Consider the following 19,453-nt stretch of genomic DNA (forward strand, 5'->3'; position numbering starts at 1 on the left):
GCTGCCTCATGTAAAATGGTGACAAACTTCATAAAGTTGTTGCGAGAATTAAAATGGGTCAAAGATTCTAAAGTGCTAGACAGATTAGTTGGGATAGAATAAACACCAGTAAATGCTTAATAAATAAAAGTGTAAAAGGAATCAATTCCCTATGTTGACCATGTTTTTCATCAACATGTTATTATTATTCATGCATATGACTCATTAATTAATCAATTCCTTTCATTGTGAAGAAATATTTAAAGTTCTGTGGCCCCACAGATTGAACTTTTCTACTATGTGTTTTAGAATTACTATGGAATGAATGATTATTCACCATTAATTCAAGAAATACCTATTAAGAGAGGTGCCTGGCTGGCTCAGTCGGTTAAGCCTCCAACTTTGGCTCAGGTCATGATCTCCTGATTCATGAGTTCAAGCCCCACATCAGGCTCTCTGCTGACAGCTCAGAGCCTGGAGCCTATTTCAGATTGTGTGTCTCCATCTCTCTCTGCTCCTCCCCCACTCATGCTCTGTCTCTTTCTCTCTGTCAAAAATAAACATTAAAAAAAAAAAAAAAGAACATGCAAGGTATTGAAAACAGAATTGTCCTTGACTTCAAGGAAGCGATACAAGGGTCATAAGAAGTAAACAAATCAAACATTATGATATATGCAACTAAAAAAGAAATAGAGGGGGAGCCTGGGTGGCTCAGTCGGTTAAGCATCTGACCTCGGCTCAGGTCTGATCTCACCGTTCGTGAGTTCGAGCCCCACCTAGGGCTCTGTGCTGATAGCTCAGAGCCTGGAGCCTGCTTTGGCTTCTGTGTTTCCCTCTCTCTCTCTGATCCTCTCCTGCTCACACTCTGTCTCTCTCTCTCTCTCTCTCTCTCTCTCAAAAATAAATAAACATTAAAAAAAAATTTTAAGAGAAATAGAGGGTGCTCTGCAGAAATATAGTGGAGCATCTAACCCTGGCCTTGAGGAAGGCAACCCAAGGAAAGGGACATCTACATGGAGGTCTGAAGTCTCTCAGGCAGATCACAGATTTTTTGCTGAAATAACTGGAGGGAGTGGGGAAGGGAAGGACTGGAGAGTTTTCTACCCAGAAGGAACTACATAAATGAAGCTCAGAACCAAGAGAGTTAGGGGGCACTTGGTGGCCCAGTCGGCTAAGCGTCCGATTTCAGCTCAGGTCATGATCTCAATGTTTGTGAGTTTGAGCCCCAAGTCAGACTCTGAGCTAACAGCTCAGAACCTGGAGCCTGCTTTGGATTCTGTATCTCCCTCTCTCTCTGCCTCTCCCCTGCTCTTGCTTTCTCTCAAAAATAAATAAACATTTAAAAAAGAACCAAGAGTTTGATATGTTGACAAAACTTGGAATGCAGTAGGACTATAGTACAAGAGGGAGCAAAGAAAGGGTTGGGAAAAGAGGCCTAAGAGATTAACGGAGACAAAAGTACTTAAGAGCCCAATAAACTATTTTAACTGTTTTGAATTTAATCTGAACATTAGCGTCAGTGTTTTTGTACTTTGTAACGAAGGATCACCGATCACACTGGGGAGAATGGATGAAAGGAGACAAGATGGGAGGCAGGAAGACCACTTAGGAAGCTACTGTATGAGTCTAGGCCAGATGTGAAGACAGCCTGAAGAATACTAATGGCAAAGGGAGAGAGAAAAGTGACTATCTAAAGAGATATCATCTAATATCAAATATCTAAAGAGATATTAACCAGACAGATTATTGTGAAGAAGAGGGAAGTGTCGGTGATACTTCCAAGTTTCTGGCTTGGACAAAGGATGCATGATTGTCTCAGACTGTTGAAGAGGCCATGATAAATTCATACTGGCCTGAAACGTTGCGTGGGAGGGCTGATCTGGCAAGAGACAAAGCTGGAAAACTTGACTGGGGCCAGGTCAAATTTGGCTGTAGATCAAAATAAGATTTTGTGATGTTATTCTAAGTGAAATGGAAAGCCATAGAGAGCTTATTGTTTATACTTACACGCAGGGAAGCAAATAAATGAGAATGAAGACATTGAATCATTCCAAGGTCTAACATGGATGGCTGGGCAGGCTGTGTACTGCACAAATCCAGGGGATGCCAGTCACATTAATCATGATATAAAAGGCACTTCTAAAGTTGTGCAAAGCACAGCAGCCATCCTTGATGTAGCATGTTCCATGGTTCTCTCATTGGTTTTATGTGAATAAATGTCTTGTCTTCTCAATAAAATAATAAACATCTGTAGAGCAGTTGGTTTTCCTTTTTTAGGATTTGAACAATCAGATTTTTAAATGCCATACACCAAGAGCTCTTATTTTATTAATTTCTTTACATCCAAGTTAGTTAGCTTATAGTGCAACAATGATTTCAGGAGTAGATTCCTTAATGTCCCTTACCCATTTAGCCCATCCCCCCTCCCACAACCCCTACAGTAACCCTCTGTTTGTTCTTCATATTTAAGAGTCGCAGAGTTCATTTTATACTTCTTTTCTATTTATCAAATTACCTGGCACAGGTCTGAATATACAGCTAACCCTTATTGAAGCGCTTGTGATCTTGACTCTACTACAATTTTACTACACTAAGCACTACCTACTCTATCACAGAGTAAGTCTAATTACACTTAACTGATTTTTGCAATTTCACATGTTTTTACTTCTGCAAGTTATTACATGTACATGATTATATTTTTACTCAAGCAATTTCCATCACACTGATGCATTTGATAACATGTTCTCATTTTCCTTCACTGGTCATTTTTTACTTGAAAATATTGAAGTGTTCCTCCCTTGATTTTTTTTTTTTTTTAGAGCTAAGAATTTTCAGGCCTTGATTTGGTTTCTCCCAGTCTCTGTGATTATATACCACTGACTACTATTCCTTCATTTGATTAAGAAATCATAAAATTTCAGGGGCGCCTGGGTGGCTCAGTCAGTTAAGCGTCACACTTTGGCTCAGGTCATGATCTCACAGTTTGTGGGTTTGAGTCCCACATGAGGCTCTCTGCTGTCAGCACAGAGCCCACTTTGGATCCCCCGTCCCCTTTTCTCTCTGCCCCTCCCTCGCTTACACTCTCCCTCTCTCAAAAAATAAACACTTAAAAAAGAAATCATAGGGGCGCCTGGGTGGCGCAGTCGGTTAAGCGTCCGACTTCAGCCAGGTCACGATCTCACGGTCCGTGAGTTCGAGCCCCGCGTCAGGCTCTGGGCTGATGGCTCGGAGCCTGGAGCCTGTTTCCGATTCTGTGTCTCCCTCTCTCTCTGCCCCTCCCCCGTTCATGCTCTGTCTCTGTCTGTCCCATAAATAAATAAAAACGTTGAAAAAAAAATTAAAAAAAAAAAGAAATCATAAATTTCAGTACCATATCTCTTTGCCCTGTTTTCTGCGAAATACTTCTTTGCGGCTACAACTATAAAATCAATTATGAGTTTAAATGTTATATACCTTACACACAGAGAGGTCTGTAACTTATTTAAAGGGTCAGAATGAATTGTGAAATGTATCAATAGTCTTTTTGCACAGAATTCACCTGTAATGATAAGTAATTCAAGAAAAAGCTATGTTCTTCTTTTTAATGTACTCTCATAACTACAGTATCCTCTGAATTTTGTTTGGTGAGTCACTGTTAATTCAGGTGTTTGTGAGTGAAGGGCTCCCACATCCGGTATGTCATTAAGTGGGGAGGGGTGAGAAGAAGCTGGGACCAAGACCACTGACTCCCACAGGCAGCTAGCAGCTCTTCTAAGAGGGCACAAAGCACACTTTACCATGTACCAGGGACTCCCCTAAGAAATTTACAAATATTAACCCATGGGGCGCCCGGGGGGCTCAGTCGGTTAAGCGTCCGACTTCGGCTCAGGTCATGATCTCATGGTTTGTGAGTTCGAGCTCCACGTCGGGCTCTGTGCTGACAGCTCAGAGCCTGGAGCCTGCTTCAGATTCTGTGTCTCCCTCTCTGCCTCTCCTCTGCTCATACTCTCTCAAAAATGAATAAGTTTTTAAAAAATTTAAAAAAAATATTAACCCATCAGTCATTATTACAATTCTATGAGGCATATACTATTTTATAGCTCTAGTGTCTATGCTCTCCTGTTTCTCCTCCCCAATATCAATCACAGCCCATTTGCCAATGAAAACTGACCTATATGTCATACCAAAGGGTATAATCTGTTGCATTCATTCTACCATTAACACATCTGTAGCTCTCTTCCCTAATGACCGTATTAAACCAAGATTTTATTCATTCTTCCAGTGCCAACTCTTCGACTCTTAACTGGGTCATGGCCACCACTGTCTATATGAGAGATCTGAACTGAGTAAGTACACAGAGCATAAAAGTTATGGCAAGTTCAATTCATAATACGTGAGATAAAATGATTGGAATTAGCGGGTTTATAATTACATGAAAAAATATCAAATGGGCTTTTAATATAGTTTTCCAATGAACATGCGAATTCCGTGTATCCAAACCTCTATTTTCAGCTAAGATCACTCTCTTGAGTCCCAGAGCCATATATATCCAAATTGCTTACTACAGGCATGGACACATAGATATCCCTGACACTTCAACTTCACCACTATTACAGAAATCACCATTTCCTTCTGCTTTTTGTATCCCTTCTCCATTAAGGAATGGCAACCAGAAGACTGTGAGTCACCTTGAACTCCTCTCCCTCTGGACCTGCCCGTGCCCCTCCTACGAAGTCACAAATCCTACAGATATGTCATGCAGCATGAGCGCTAAAGCAAAAACGGGCACATGGTCTTCCTGATCCTGTTTTAATCCCCTCCAGTCTACTCTCCACACTGCTGTGAAAATCGTCTCTCTAAAACCCCAAATTGGGGTGTCTGGTGGCTCAGTCAGTTAAGCTTCCGACTACGGCTCAGGTCATGATCTTGCGGTCTGTGAATTCGAGCCCCGCATCAGGCTCTGTGCTGACAGCTCAGAGCCTGGAGCCTGCTTCTGATTCTGTGTCTCCCTCTCTCTCTGCCCCTCCATCACTCACGCACTTTCTCTCTCGCTCAAAAATAAACATTAAAAAAATGTTTTTAAATAAATAAAAATTTTAAACACACACACACACAAAATGGATCCCTTTGTTCCTCTAATGAAAGCCCTTCAGTGGCTTGCTACCAGTGTCAGGATAAATCCAAACTTTGGATGAGGTCCTTTATAATTAGGCCCGTTTTCCTCTGCAGCCACGGACTTTCCTCGCCCGGCAGTATTATCTCAAGAAGCTCCTGCCAGATCTAAACATTTGTCTTTTCCATCAAGTACCACCTTTCCTCCTGCCTCTGTGCCTTTGCACATAACATTCCCTCTACCTGAGCACAGTTTTCCTCTCTCCCATCTTCATCTGGCTGTCCTAGGAAACGCAGCTGGATAATATCTCCTTCTAGAAGCCTTCCATGAAAGCACCCTTCATTTCAAAAGCTTGAGTTAGATACCCTTCATAGGTGCTCCGTATGTCTATATATTGGACACTTATCAAATAGCATTTATATATCTCTCCTGTAGCAAATAAGCTCCTTAAAAGTATCGTCTCTGCCTTCTATTTTTGCATGGCCAGCATCTAAGCATGCACCTGGCCCTTGGATACTCAATAAATGTTGAAGGATGGATGAGCGAGCTGCAAAATTTAATGTGCAACTTTCTCTTTTTAGGCCAATTTTAGTTAAAAGAAAAACAAAATAAGCTTCTGTTTGGAGTCACTTTTTAAAAGGTTTAGAGGTAAATAGTGGTGATGGCTGCATAACATTAGGAATGTAATTAATGTCGCTGAATTGTGTGGTTCAAATGGCAAGTTTTGCTATATTTTACCACAGTTTTTAAAAATTAACAATGTACCGGAGTGCCTGGCTGGCTCAGTCAAAAGAGCAAACAACTCTTGATCTCAAGGTTGTGAGTTCAAGCCCCATGGTGAGTATAGAGATTAAATAAAAAACACTTTTAAAAATTAACAATGTACCAAAACCCACTGAATTTTACACTTAAATGGATGAATTGTATGGTATGTATATATATATATATATATATATATATATATATATATATATATATATATATATATATATAATATATATATGTTCATAGTTTTTTTTTAAAGTTTATTTATTTAGACAGAGAAAGTGTGTGCATGTCAGCAAGGGAGGGGCAGAGAGAGAGGAAGAAAGAGAATCCTAAGCAGATTCTGTACTGTTAGAGCAGAGCCTGAGATGGGGCTCAACCCTACAAATTGTGAGATCATGACCTAAGCCAAAATCAAGTTGGATGCTCAACCGACTGAGCCACCCAGGAGCCCCATGTTCATAGTTTGTTTTTGAAATAGATGGGTTATTTAAACTGTTCCCTCGCCCTGCATCACCCCACATAGATATAATTCTATTCTAATTTGAAAGTCTTCTGGAGTGCTGCATACACTGGATTAGTCTTGTCTTCTTTCGTCAATGTGTTTCCTCTTTTAAATTTGTACCTTTGATACCCACTTGCCTGCAGAAAATTGGAATGTCCATCAATGGGGTCAGTAGAGAATAAATAGGTTATAAAAGAATGGTCTGTTCCAAGAGGTTTCATGGGTAATATTTGGAGAGGGCTCTTTGGAAGGTAATCAGCTCAGAAGTCTATCTTTAGATAAACTGTTGTATTTTATTCATACTCCACTTACTTGACAATTTTTTGAGATAGTTTACTGTAAAAGATACATATACAAAGATAACGATTAAGAGGCATGAAGTAGAGAGATGGGGACTATTTGTCAGAAATACAGGGTGGAATAGCTGCTGCAACCGAACTCTAAATGTGTCACTGAGTTTCCTGGCAGCAAAAGCAAAACTGGAACTACTTTGTAAAATGACGCAGGAACAAATTTTTTTTTTCCTGAAATTTCATACGTAGGCCTAGCTTGATGCATAATAGTTAATAAAGATTGGTTGAATAAAAGAGTGTATCTTTACATTAAAAAAAAAAACCTTTAACAACAAAATGGACAATGTCTTCAGTGGGATTTAGATTTAAAGAGGCTATGGGGAACTCTAAGTATCTATTTTTAAATAAGCCCTCAAAAAAAAAAAAAGGCATACTATTAGAATAATTCTACAAAGACATTTCTATGGAAAACCAATGTAAGCTACTCTATGGATATAAATTAATGGTGATTCTAATGACAGAGAGATAGAACTTAGAATATACAGAAAAGTGGACAGAGATAATTTCCTTGAAGACACATGCACACATACATAATTCACCTGGACGTAGAACCTGAATAAGTAGTAACTTTAAAAATGACGGGGCGCCTGGGTGGCGCAGTCGGTTAAGCGTCCGACTTCAGCCAGGTCACGATCTCGCGGTCCGTGAGTTCGAGCCCCGCGTCAGGCTCTGGGCTGATGGCTCAGAGCCTGGAGCCTGTTTCCGATTCTGTGTCTCCCTCTCTCTCTGCCCCTCCCCCGTTCATGCTCTGTCTCTCTCTGTCCCAAAAATAAATAAACGTTGAAAAAAAAATTAAAAAAAAAAATGAGGCACCTTACGACAGAAAATGGGGTATGTGGCAAAACCAAGATTTCACCTGAGAATTAGGGAAGTCTGACATGTTCAGAGGAGCCGTTCCCACCCACCACAATGCAAGACCAAATTTTTCTCAAGGTGTGGCCCTGGGGTTCTCCTAGAGCCAGTTCATCTCAGTAGAAACCCCAAAGATCTGACCTCAATGAACATGGAGTAAAAGTGCTTCACACAAAGCATGGCCAAATAAAAAAAACAAAGGCAAGTGTTAAATACATGCTCACATTGACCAGCCGACAAGTACCAAGTGCCTGCCTCTTCAAGTGCTCTACCTCCCCGTGTTGTCCGAAGGCCCAGGGGAGCAGGCAGTCCAAGGCAGCTAACCACCTCGGGCTCTGGTGAAGTCTTTCCTTTGCGCTCTCCCTCTCCCCGATCCCAGCAGGGACTCACTCAGTCTAACAGCTCTCCGAAGTGCTATCTCGGTTTGCAACCTCCAGTGGATTACTCACTTTTCCTGGGGTGCTTTTAAAGAGCTTCTGGCTTGATAAGGCTTCCCTTAGAAGCCCAAGGAAGCCGAAAGGTCCTCTAGCATTCTGAGTCCAGCATAAGCCCTAAATCCAACTCCCACTCCCTCAGACTTCTAGGTACTTCTCAATTAAAGTTACTCCTCTGCGTCTGGCCTCCAGTCAAGCTCCCATAATGGTCTTCTAGGAGACCTCAAAGCCAATTACACACAATTACTAGACAGCCATTGGTACCCAAAGGCCTAAACAGATGACTTGCTTTAACAGTGGTTAGGAACTCCTAGAACCAGCCAGAAATAGCTTACTAATACCTACAAGGTACGCAGAAAGAGTGCAATGTCAGGCAACAATTAAGAAACATGTACTAGTCTCAGTTTGGCCAGGACTGACTTTGTCTGTGATGAAGGCAATTATCCGACCATTTGGGGGCTTAAGTATCCACACTCAAGAGACGTACTCTACCTACCTGACCTGTTATAACAACAAACTTTTAAAGAGATGTGAAAACACTTAGAAAAACAATTATTCCTTGTTTCATTCTATTTAAATATGTTGAACCTCTGCTCCACGCTCAGCATCATGCTAGGCATGGAATTTACATTTTGTGGAGAAAACAGAAACTAAATCAATCGGGATGAGTATCATTAAAGAGAAATATTAGGGGGTGCCTGGGTGGCGCAGTCGGTTAAGCGTCCGACTTCAGCCGGGTCACGATCTCACGGTCTGTGAGTTCGAGCCCCGCGTCGGGCTCTGGGCTGATGGCTCGGAGCCTGGAGCCTGTTTCTGATTCTGTGTCTCCCTCTCTCTCTGCCCCTCCCCCGTTCATGCTCTGTCTCTCTCTGTCCCAAAAATAAATAAATGTTAAAAAAAAAATTAAAAAAAAAAAGAAATATTAGGAGCAAGGAAAACATAAATCAAGAGACTTAACTTATTGTGAGGGCTCAAGGAAGGTTTCCCTGAGGCATCAACATCTAAACAGAGCCATGAAGAATGAGCAGAAATTAATTAGGCGAAGAAGTATAGGAAAAGTTCTAGTCAGAGGAGCAAAAGCCATGAAAAAACATGGAAATGTAAAGAGGAGTTAGGAAATATTTAAATAGCTTTTCAAAAACATTAATTTGTCACATAAAATTTCCCCACACAAACTTGCCATTTCTAAGCATTTCTAAGCCCCACTCTTATAGGATCATCCATAGCCTGGATTTTTTTTTTTTTTTTAATCATCCAGTTTTTCCTAAGAAGACTAGGAGATCCTAGCCCTGGTTATATTATTTGCTACTTATGTACCAGTGGTTAGATAACAAAGCAGATAAATGTCCATGAAGGAACAAGGGTTTGGAACACAGAATAAAATTTGAAATAATCTTGTTTTTAGGATATTATTGTGTTTTATTAACACATATTATTAAGTGTACACAAGTTCAGAATTTTTATAGTTCCTGAAATGTTTTCCACTTAAGCAAACAAACAAACAAAACACAAAAAACCACTATCCCTATCCTTTAAGAAAAGATCAGTGCTTTAATTATCATGCATTCACATTTCTAAGACTCCTTTTATATTCATGAAATTTAAATAGCATGATCAGTTAAGGGGTTTTGTTTTGTTTTGTTTTTTTCTTTTTGTCTTTTGTTTTTGAAGTCACTCTACTCATTATCTTTTCAGTTTCAATATCCTTTGGAACAGAGAATCATGGTACTTGTACCTACCAGGGTGTTTTAAACACATTACAAATGCTTACTACAGGCTTTTCCTTCTCAGCAAATTGAGATGCTAAATCATTAATCTGAACATTTTCACCTGGCCCCAGACACAGGACATTTAAAATCATTTTGTGTCAACACGTAAGACTTATTTCCTTGAATTGTAAACCCATCAAATTGCCTAAATTTGCAAATTAGCTTCAGGCAGATGCCTGTTTAAAGTGTCAAGTAGTTCTCCATTCCTGCTCTGCTGAAAACGTGCATAACTCCTGATTAGGAATGTTTATTGTTTTGCAATAGGTTACATGTTAAATATTACAAAGTATTACTTTAAACTTTACCCCCAATTTTTCTTACATAAATCCCTGCTTCAGAAATAGTTCACATAGCTAAGCAGGTTAAAAAGGGTTTCTTGGGAGTTTTTATATTAGCTTACCATGAAAGACAGAATTTCTAAGCAACCTAAGAGTGGCCTGATATTCCCAAATGCCACAAAACATGTTTCTTGTATTTTGCAACTAAACAATCACCTCCATTTGCTGAAATTCAAGAACTGGTGGAAGTAACAGTGTATTATCTCTACTATCCACAATGTGTTACATGTGTTACTGCTTATTCAAGGGGGGGGAGTATCAAAATTCATTTTTAAATAGCTGTACAGATGTATTATTGGTTCTAAGTACAGAGTTGGCGGGTGCATAAAGAGATTTTATAACAAACATTAAACTTTGTAATGTTTTCACCTATGTTTCTGATTTAGAAGGAACAAAATCTCAGTAAGGAAAAAGTAACTCTAGGTTACAGACACATTGTATACCATTTTTTCTAGCAACAATTTTGTTTAGAAATCAAAATCATTTTTTGTCCAAATACTCTGAAGATGACACCTTGCAGCCCTTTGTTTGCTCTAGTAATTAACTTGGGACATAATATTGTTATTAGCACATCAGAGATGTAATGAAAAAGATCAGAGATTTAAATGAAACAAAACTCCATTGATAGTTTTTACCTTTAAAGTTCCTTCCACAGTGAATGAATTCGAAAATTCTCAACAAGTGAACTAATACTGATTTATCGTGATGTCTGTATGGGAAATATTTTTCACCTTATCTTGGATCCATGATACGTATTTAGTAAAGCAGTTCATTAAAGGAGAAAAGTGAGAAGACAAAACAAAACCCTCTCAGGTATGCAGAGAGTATGTGAAAGTCAGGAAAATGCATTGGTATTTTATTCTACCAAAATGAAGTCACTTGACTGGAAAAAAAAAAAAAAAGAAAGCTTGGTAAGTGATGCATATATATTGTGGCTCTTTCAAAAGTATTTTAAAATCCATGTTGATTTTTTTTTAAAGAACAAACGATTTGAATGGTTTATAGACCAGTAAGTGCTCATAACAAAGCTTACAGATTATGATTATTTTAATTAAAAGAATAAATATATTGGAATATCCACTAGCTGTCTTAATGTAAAATTATTAAAGGAGTGCTTAAGTTGAATCTATGTAACATGAAATATGTTAAAAAATATTTTTCCTCAAGAAAAACAATCTTAGCATTCTATCAACATTGCAGACAACTTCAAAACACTGTTATATTCCTTTTGTATTCCATTCCTTCATAAGCCAGACCATGAGTGGAAATAGGTGGCTATTTAAGATGTCATATCTAAGTCACTTATACTTTGATGATCACTTAGCCTAATGATTAAATTCCATAACATATTCTACATTGTACACATACAGGAAGAGATAACCTGCCACTGTTATACTAAAATGTGATGCTCTGTATCTTAAGTGTTATTTATACCCCTGTATTTCAGTATCAAATTTTTAAAATAATGCCAGTCATTTTCCCTTTCAAAAAATGTCTTAGTTTAGCTAAAATATAGTATACACATAGTTCAGAAATTACATATGTGTAAAAAGTAAGTGCCCATTCACAAAAGCAACTGAGTAGGACTGAGAGGGGGGAAAAACTAAAACTTAAGTGCATTTAAAAATATAATATGCTCTTATAAACTTATATTAGTCACTATATATGAAATACTGTGCCCAACACTGCTATGGGTACTTTGAGGAGTACATACTCTTGCTCATAAGCACACACACACACACACACACACGCACGCAGAAGACAATCCACATGAAACAAACACAGAACAAAAGATTACCAACTTTGACATTTTCAAAAGGAGAACAGATTAGTGGTTGTCCAGGGTTAGGGACAAGAAGAACGTGGGTGTGGTTCTAAAAGGGCAAAAAAAAGTGATCCTGGCAGTAAGAAAGTGTTCTCTATCTGGATGGATACACACGGGATAAAACTATAGAACTAAATGCGCGCGCACACACACACACACACACACACACACACACACACACACACACAAATAAGTACAAGCAAAACTGGGAAAAACCGAATAAAACTGATGGACTTTTGTCAGTGTCAATTGTCTACCATACACACTTCTGAGGCACAGGGGAGCTCTATGATTTCTTACAACTGCATGTAAATCCACAATTATCCCAAAACAAAGAGTTTTAAAACATGATTATCAAATACACTTTCTCTATTCCAAATACAACTCCTCCCCCTACAAAAACATACACGGAATAAACACCCAAATCCCTCTCAGGGACAGAAGAAACTGCCGTCTAGGTACAACAGTCATTCCCCTCAAAGAAGGCAGAGTAAACGTTATGTCTAAGCACTCTTGCCTTGTCAATGCGTTCTTAAAGTTCTTTTAATTCCGTGTTCATTTGAATGAGTTTGAAAGATCACGTCCTATAAATTGAACGCTTCTTACAACACAGTAGCGATAAAATGCTACCTTAGTTTGAGTTCAGATGGTGGTGGAATCGTCCTTAATCCACCATTATCTTCTCCATCTGCTTATGTTAATTGATAAGAAGCAAACCTCCCTCTCCCCCCACCCCCTTCCTCTTTCTAGAGGTTGCCTGAGCTCGGGCTTGGGGGGGGGGGGGGGTGGAATGACAGCACCACAAGGACCTCTCAAAGCTAACACTGCCTACTTGGAATGTCTTGGAAATTATTCAAGCAAACCTCTGCTCTGTCACTAATGCAAGACGAGAAATAATGTGTCCACGGCTCTGGAATTCCTTTGGTGTGAGGAAGTCGAAGGTGATCAAAGGCAGGGTGACAGGCAACGGCACCCGCCTAAAATAGGTCTGATTAAGGCGGATTCCCATTCGTGTAAAATGACTTCCAGGCAGTTCGTACGGCCTTGACTTTCAGCCTGACACTTGCCTGGTTGTGAGAAAGATGCAAAGGGGGGGGGGGGGGGGGGACGCCGGGCCCCTCTCGCGCCCGTCTGGAGGCTCTGCCCTCTCGGCCTCACGCCCAGAAAGACCCGCTAAGAGAACGAATCCCTCCACCTACAGCGTGCGCGGTGGGCTGTTGGAACTTAGGGACGCCGCCCTCCCGTCCCCACCCTGCTCCTCTCCCAAAGCTCAGCCGGCAGGGGAGCGGGGCGACGGGGGAGCCGGGGGTTGAGGCAGGCGGCCGGGGACACTGGCCGACGAGGGGCCCGGGATCCGGGGTGAGGGGAGGGAGGCCAGGGGGCACCGCGGGGACCAGGACCTCGAGGTGCAGGGGCGAGGCCGGGGGCGCGGAGCGACGCGCGGTCAGGGCGCGGGCTTACCCGCGTTCTGCAGGGTCTCGATGTTTTGGGGTCTGGTCGCCAGCTCCGCCACCATCTGCACGAACTGGGTCCGGGCTTTCTGGTACTGCTCGAACACTGCGGGGGTGGGGGGAGAGACACGGTGCAGCCGCCGTCCCCGCCGTCCCCGCCGCCAGCCCCGTCGGGGCGCCCTGGGCCCTACCTTGCAACACCTGCCTCTGACTCATGGCGACAAGCCCGGCGGCGACGCGGCAGGTCCGCGCCCGGCCTGCGAGGACGCCGAGGGGGCGACCGCCGCGACGCCTCGGCCTCCGACGGGAGCCGGGTCTCTCTGTGTACCCGCGTCTCCCGGGCAACCGACCGGAACCGGAACGCAACCGTCTCGCGGCAACGGCCGGCCCGGGCGTGACGTCACAGCCGCGGTCCCGGGCGCCGGCGGCCAGCCCCGGGGGAACTGCGCCTGCAGGGGCCCCGGGGGGCCGAGCCGCAGTCGCCCAGTCGCCGTGGCAGTCGTGCACCGTGGATGTCGCTGTGCTGCGGGCCACGGGCGTCCGCCAGGAGTGCGGGCGTCCGTGCTCACCGAACCCCCAGCCGCGAAGCTTCCAGACTGCGGCGCCGACTGGGTCCGGGTTGGGGGTCGGGGGGGGAGCCCCCAAGAGAACCCCGAGAGGCCAGAAAGCTACGCCAGGGGAGTCGTCTTGGCTTAGACGGTCAAGAGACGTCTCACGTGTGACCTTGTGTCATCTGATGCAGACATTGTCAGTGCAACCTTAAAGCCAGATGGTTTTCCCCTTTAATCCAGCTTTCATGTCGCCTGGCATTTCTGGCTTCAGGATTCCCGGAGGGTCGAGACCAACCATGCTCGTAACTTTAATTATACTGCTTTAAAAGTATGTGATGAGCAACTCCTAGAGATTCAATGAGAAAAGCAGACGGGAAAACAGTAGGATAAATGTCCTGTCCTCCGTGACTTTCTCCTAGTTACTACTAACTTTGCGGTTTCCTCACTTTGGTGACTTTTAAACGTTTGTCTTTGTCTTTTAAATTTAGCCTTCATTTTGTTGCCTAAATGACATCTCCAAAAGAGAGAGAGAGAGAATCTTCACCTGGGAAGTCTTGATTCTAATTATCTTAACCAGACTTCCCTAGCTTGTAGAACTTTAATTTTTTTTTTTACCCAGTTACTTTTAACAAAAATTAAGCACTTAGTCTTGTCACTGGTTTCTAGCTTGCCTGAAAAGTGTATAGGAAATGTTTCAATGACAGGTGTCAATTTTAAATGTTTCTCCATCAGAAACTACAATTTCTCCAGGTGGCCATGGAATAGATAGCCACAGCTGCTGCTGAGTAGTGACAAGGCAGGAAACTTCCTGATATCTCATCCATAGAAGGGAGCAGGCAGACTTAGCTGTTCTCATATTTGGGGTGCGTCCTCTATAATCTTTAAGATCTCACCCTGACTTGGGTTTTCTGACACAGTCCTGATATTTAGTGGAGCCGCAGGTAGTTAGGGAAAGGACCAGTAATAAGAGGGAAGAGTAAGTGTGTTCACTCGGGTCTCTGCTCTGCCCCGAGCAGGTGGAGGTCTTTTGCTCCGCAAGTTCAGAAGTCAGTGATACTCACAATCCCTTCACCTAACTCCAAAGTCAACAGTTTCACAATGATCTCCACACTTCTCCAAGGAAAGAGGTCCTTTAAAATTAAAGTTTTTGTATGTTCCCATTTAGAGACATAGGGGAAAACAGATTGAGCAAATAATTAAAATGGCAAATAAAACCTTCACTGTAATTTTGTTTTCAGTTCCTTGTTGCATTATGAAAAAAAAAATCCCCGTAAAACTAAAAGGTTCCATATTTGGTTTCAGTCCTTAAATAATTCAAACTCCTAAGCTACCATAGCTGCCATTTTTAGTAATTGTTTTAGTATGATTTCTACTTTAAAAGTGTTGAGATAGGAACTTGATAGTGAAAAAAATGTCTAAGTCTTATACTACGTATACAAGTCTACTTCTGGAATGCTACAAAGTTTAAAAGCTTCAGTTCAAATGGTACATAAATTATTTTTAACTATAGGTTCTGAATATCTGTCATTTACAGTGTCTCTGGGTTAAATTGTATTGTTTCTAATAAAACATAGTATAGGATTCCTAGTTTATATCTGAAATTGAACACATTAAAGAAGTAGATCTTTGCTCTTTATTCTAGATTTTTTTGAAAAACAGTCTTTAAAATTAAATGGAGAAATGTAACAGAATGATTATAATATACATATAAATGAAGTATCAGCAATTCAAATATAAAATAGGGCAGCAGGTTACTTTTACTGACAAGAGAGCCAATCTATATTTTCTGACCCACTTTTCAACTTACTGACTTCAAAATAAAACACCTTCTGTTTTTCAAAGCTAATTGAATGCCCCATGATCACATACACACCTGTAACAGTTAAGTAATGAGAAAGAAAACTGTTCAAAAGGATAGTTCAGGTTTTAAAAAAGTGCTATTTAAGATGACTGTTCTTAAAGTACCATCTGACCTTAAATACAGATATACACTGTACTTGATCTATTAAACTATACATTTGATTGAGGATGAAACATGTTCTCTGAAGAAATTGCAAAAGTGTTTCTATGAAAGATTTTTTTGGAAGCCTGTGGCTCCTTTTGTAAAAAGCTAGTCATGTGTAACTTTAAATTCACTTTTGCATTTAATTTTTTTACTTATGAAAATTAGACCTAAAAAGACAACATTATAAAGCTAGTTTAAATACCTGTTCTTTTTCTCTCAAAATCTGCTTAGGGAATTCAGAAAAATCCCATGATCATGGGAATATATTCCACCCATGCCCAAAAGAAATTTTGCTAATTTTAGCATACATATATTTTTTTTCTTCAGCTCCTAGCTGAATTTTTAAAAGTTAAGGCTTTATATGTGCTAATTAGATATTAACATCCACATTTAAAAAATTGTGGAGGTGAATCAAGTGTGTGTGTTCCTCTACCAAGCCAAACATATTAAGTATCAATGTGTGCCAGACAATTGCTAAGAACAGAATGTGCCTGTCTCCTAGCACATGAAATCAGGTAGGAGAAAGACATGTAAACAAAGTGTTAATTCATTCAACAAGTATACATTGCAGCCTGCCCCTGTTTTAAGAGCGGTAATTGCTCTAACCGCATAAGTGCTTTGGAAGCAAAGACAAGGGACTTAGGGGAACCTAGGTGAAGAAATGAGAATATCTACATCACCTAAATAATAAAAGCCTTCTTGTCTTTAAGAAAAATTAACTGGGTTTTATCTAGATAGGAAATCTCCCTCTCCCCTCCTTCAAAGGATTAAAACACTGTTAGCATTGAAGTAGGCATTCACTTGGCAATTGCATGTAATCATTCAAGTTATAGAATACAATAATCATTTTCCCAACAAGTCTAAAATTACTGAAATAACTCCATATTTGCATACTTGAATTAAAAATAAAGGCACTACATACCCCATAACCAAATTAGGGGACTCAAAGTATTATCTATAATGATGAAAGCAAACATATGACTCTGAAATGTTTCTCCGGCAGTCTTTTGGGGGGAAACATCAGGATTTTACACTTAGGTCTCAACAGACCTTCCATTGTGTCATTAGGTTTGTCGGCAGTGCAAAAGAGACTCGGTCACTCCTATCCAGGAGGAGAAGATTAACATTTCTATGCTTATGTAGTATTTGTCTTACCTATTCTTTGCTTTTCAAGTGAATTCTTTGCATTTTAAACTTTAAAGTGTTTACGTTTCAGGGTTAAGGTCAGTAAAATATTAAGATGACAGTGGTTGAACTGGCCCAAAGGATACACCTGCACATGTCTTTCTTTTCCAGTAATTCAATGGATGCTGAGACTGGACTCATCTTTTCCACTCCCAAAGTAAACCGTGGTTAGGGGGATTCCACACACGAATAATTTCGCTTCCAAAGGTAGCATATAGCACAGTGATTGATACTAAAAATGGATGTAGCCTTCTGACATAGGCACTGGGACATGCATGAAAGTGTGTGTGTGTGTGTGTGTGTGTGTGTGTGTGTGTGTGTGTGTATCTCTTTAAAGAACTGAGTTTTCTTTAAAAATTGTACCCAAACCCCGCATCACCAGATAGAGATCTCTGGGCTCCTAGACACAGATGTTAACCACTCTCTCAACACTTCCCATGCCCCCCACCTCTTTAAAACCTTGTCGTTGTTGGACTTGTCTCAGGGAAGGTAGGTACTGTTCCTTTCCCATCTTCTTATTAGTACAGGATACAAGAGACAAAAATGGAAGGGAAGGTGTCACATAGGAAACGACCCCTGGAGCCCACCACGCCTGCATCCGATCCAAGACCTGGGAGGACTCAGTCCCCGCACGCCTCAGGTGCGGGTCCAGCGCCACAGCTGCGCGGGGCTCCGCCAACTCCGAGCCCAAAGTTCTCGGCCGGCTCCGCAAAGCTGGACGCAGGCGGGTCTCGGCGCCGGATGGACACGGGGACCCCGGCTCGACGGCGCTGGCCCCGGCCGGCAACTGTGTTCAGTGCGGAGGGGGGGTGTTGGGGCCCGAGGGGAAGGGAAGAACGTAGGACTCCCAGACGTCCTCAGCTTTTCCTTTAGTCCACAAGTTCTCAAACTCCAACGAGCACCTCCGCGCAGTTTCTAACGAGGGAGGGGTCGCCGGGAGTCGGTTGGGGCCGGGGTCAGGCGGTAGTTTGGAAACCCTCGAGGGCCCCGCCGCCAGGCCACGGGCTAGGCCGAAAAGGGGGAGTCAGGGTCGGGGGCGCAGGAAGGAAGAAGAGGCGGGGGCGCGCGGCCCGAAGGCGCGAGTGCGGAAGCGCGGCGCAGGCTCGGCCCTGCGGCCTCCCTCCCGCGGGGCCTCCCCGAGCTGGCTGTGCGCTCTGCCGCTGCGAAGCCGAAGGGTGCCAGTGAGGTGGGGTGCGGGGGTGGGGGGAAGTCCCACTCTCCGTGCATCCTCACAGCCCCGAGGCCCGCCGGCCTGGGGATGGTGAGGGAAGGGGCCGCGGGTCCCGCACAGCCGGCGTCTGCTGGGGGGCGGGTTGCAGGAAAAAGAAGGCCTCTATCCTTTCGTTTTGCTTTCCCGGGCCAGGCCTCCAGCAAGAACCGCACCGCCACGCGGACTCTCGCGGAGAGGTCCCGGCCCGAGCCTCCCCGCGCCACAGCTGACCCGTGGGCCTGGCAAAGGTGCGGCCAAGTCTCAGGGGCCAGCCCGGAGCGGGCGGAGACCAGGACCCCGGGAGCCGAGGTCCCGCAGCGCTGGCGCAGCCAGAAATACTCGCCGCGGCCGCTCCGGTCGGCCCTGCTTCCCCCTGACTTTGTCCAGCCAGGAGTTATAAAGAGAGCCCCGTTAGCGGGGAGAAAGCCAGGAGGTTCAGACTCTCTTTGCCGGGGTGGGGAGGGAACCCCGCACCACCTTACACCAGCCAGCTCCCTAGACCCCGCGGCACAGGCCAGATCCCAGAGGCGGGGTGAAAAGCCAAAAGCTCACTTAAAAAAAAAAAAAGCCCATCCCCCACTGCGCATGTGGGAACCTCAATTTTTTTTTTTTTAATTTTTGACGTCATTTTGTTATATCAAGTCCCAACCCAAAACTTCTTGCTCAATGACTACTCTGAATAACAACTGACTTTATGCTCTGACCCCTAGGAAACAGTGCAAAAGTAATGAGAGAAGAGTTTCAAGGTTTCTTTTACAAAAATGGCATAGGCTGTTTATCCTCTCTGCATGTCGGTTTCCCCCACCGAGATTATCAGAGCCGAAAGTGAGCTCCGCTAAAACGTAGACTAGGATGCAAGGCGCGGCGGCACAGCATATCTAAAACCGGTATTTTAGAGGAAACATCTGAATATTGCTAAAGCTGGATTACTTTAATTTGCCTCCTACTCCAACGTTACCCCATATTTATTTTTGGGGGGGGTGAAGAATAAAGGTTCTCATATGGATAAAACATTAATGACTACCTATATGAAGAAAATACTAATACCATTCCCATTAGCAAGAATGGAAATGATTATAAAGTAATGCTGTTTCTTCTAGGAGTGTTTCCTCCACCCCCCACCCCCACCCCCCCACCCC

The 19,453-nt window shown here is 42.6% G+C and overlaps 1 protein-coding gene across 2 annotated transcripts in view; it reads right to left on the bottom strand.

Annotated features, from left to right (window-relative positions):
- SPAG6 (sperm associated antigen 6) overlaps positions 1-13,678 on the bottom strand; it is a 65,975-nt gene extending 52,297 nt beyond the window's left edge. For both annotated transcript variants that reach the window (XM_040451246.1, XM_040451244.1), the window contains exons 1-2: positions 13,555-13,678; positions 13,374-13,469 (exon numbers count right to left, since the gene is read on the bottom strand). In XM_040451246.1, coding sequence (XP_040307180.1) covers positions 13,374-13,469; positions 13,555-13,579 — 121 coding nt within the window. In that variant the 5' untranslated portion in view covers positions 13,580-13,678. The remainder of the gene's footprint in view (positions 1-13,373; positions 13,470-13,554) is intronic.
- Positions 13,679-19,453: the final 5,775 nt, after the last annotated feature.

Source organism: Herpailurus yagouaroundi, unplaced genomic scaffold (assembly GCF_014898765.1).
Source record: "Herpailurus yagouaroundi ecotype Mexico unplaced genomic scaffold, PumYag 203, whole genome shotgun sequence".
Lineage (NCBI taxonomy): Eukaryota > Metazoa > Chordata > Mammalia > Carnivora > Felidae > Herpailurus > Herpailurus yagouaroundi.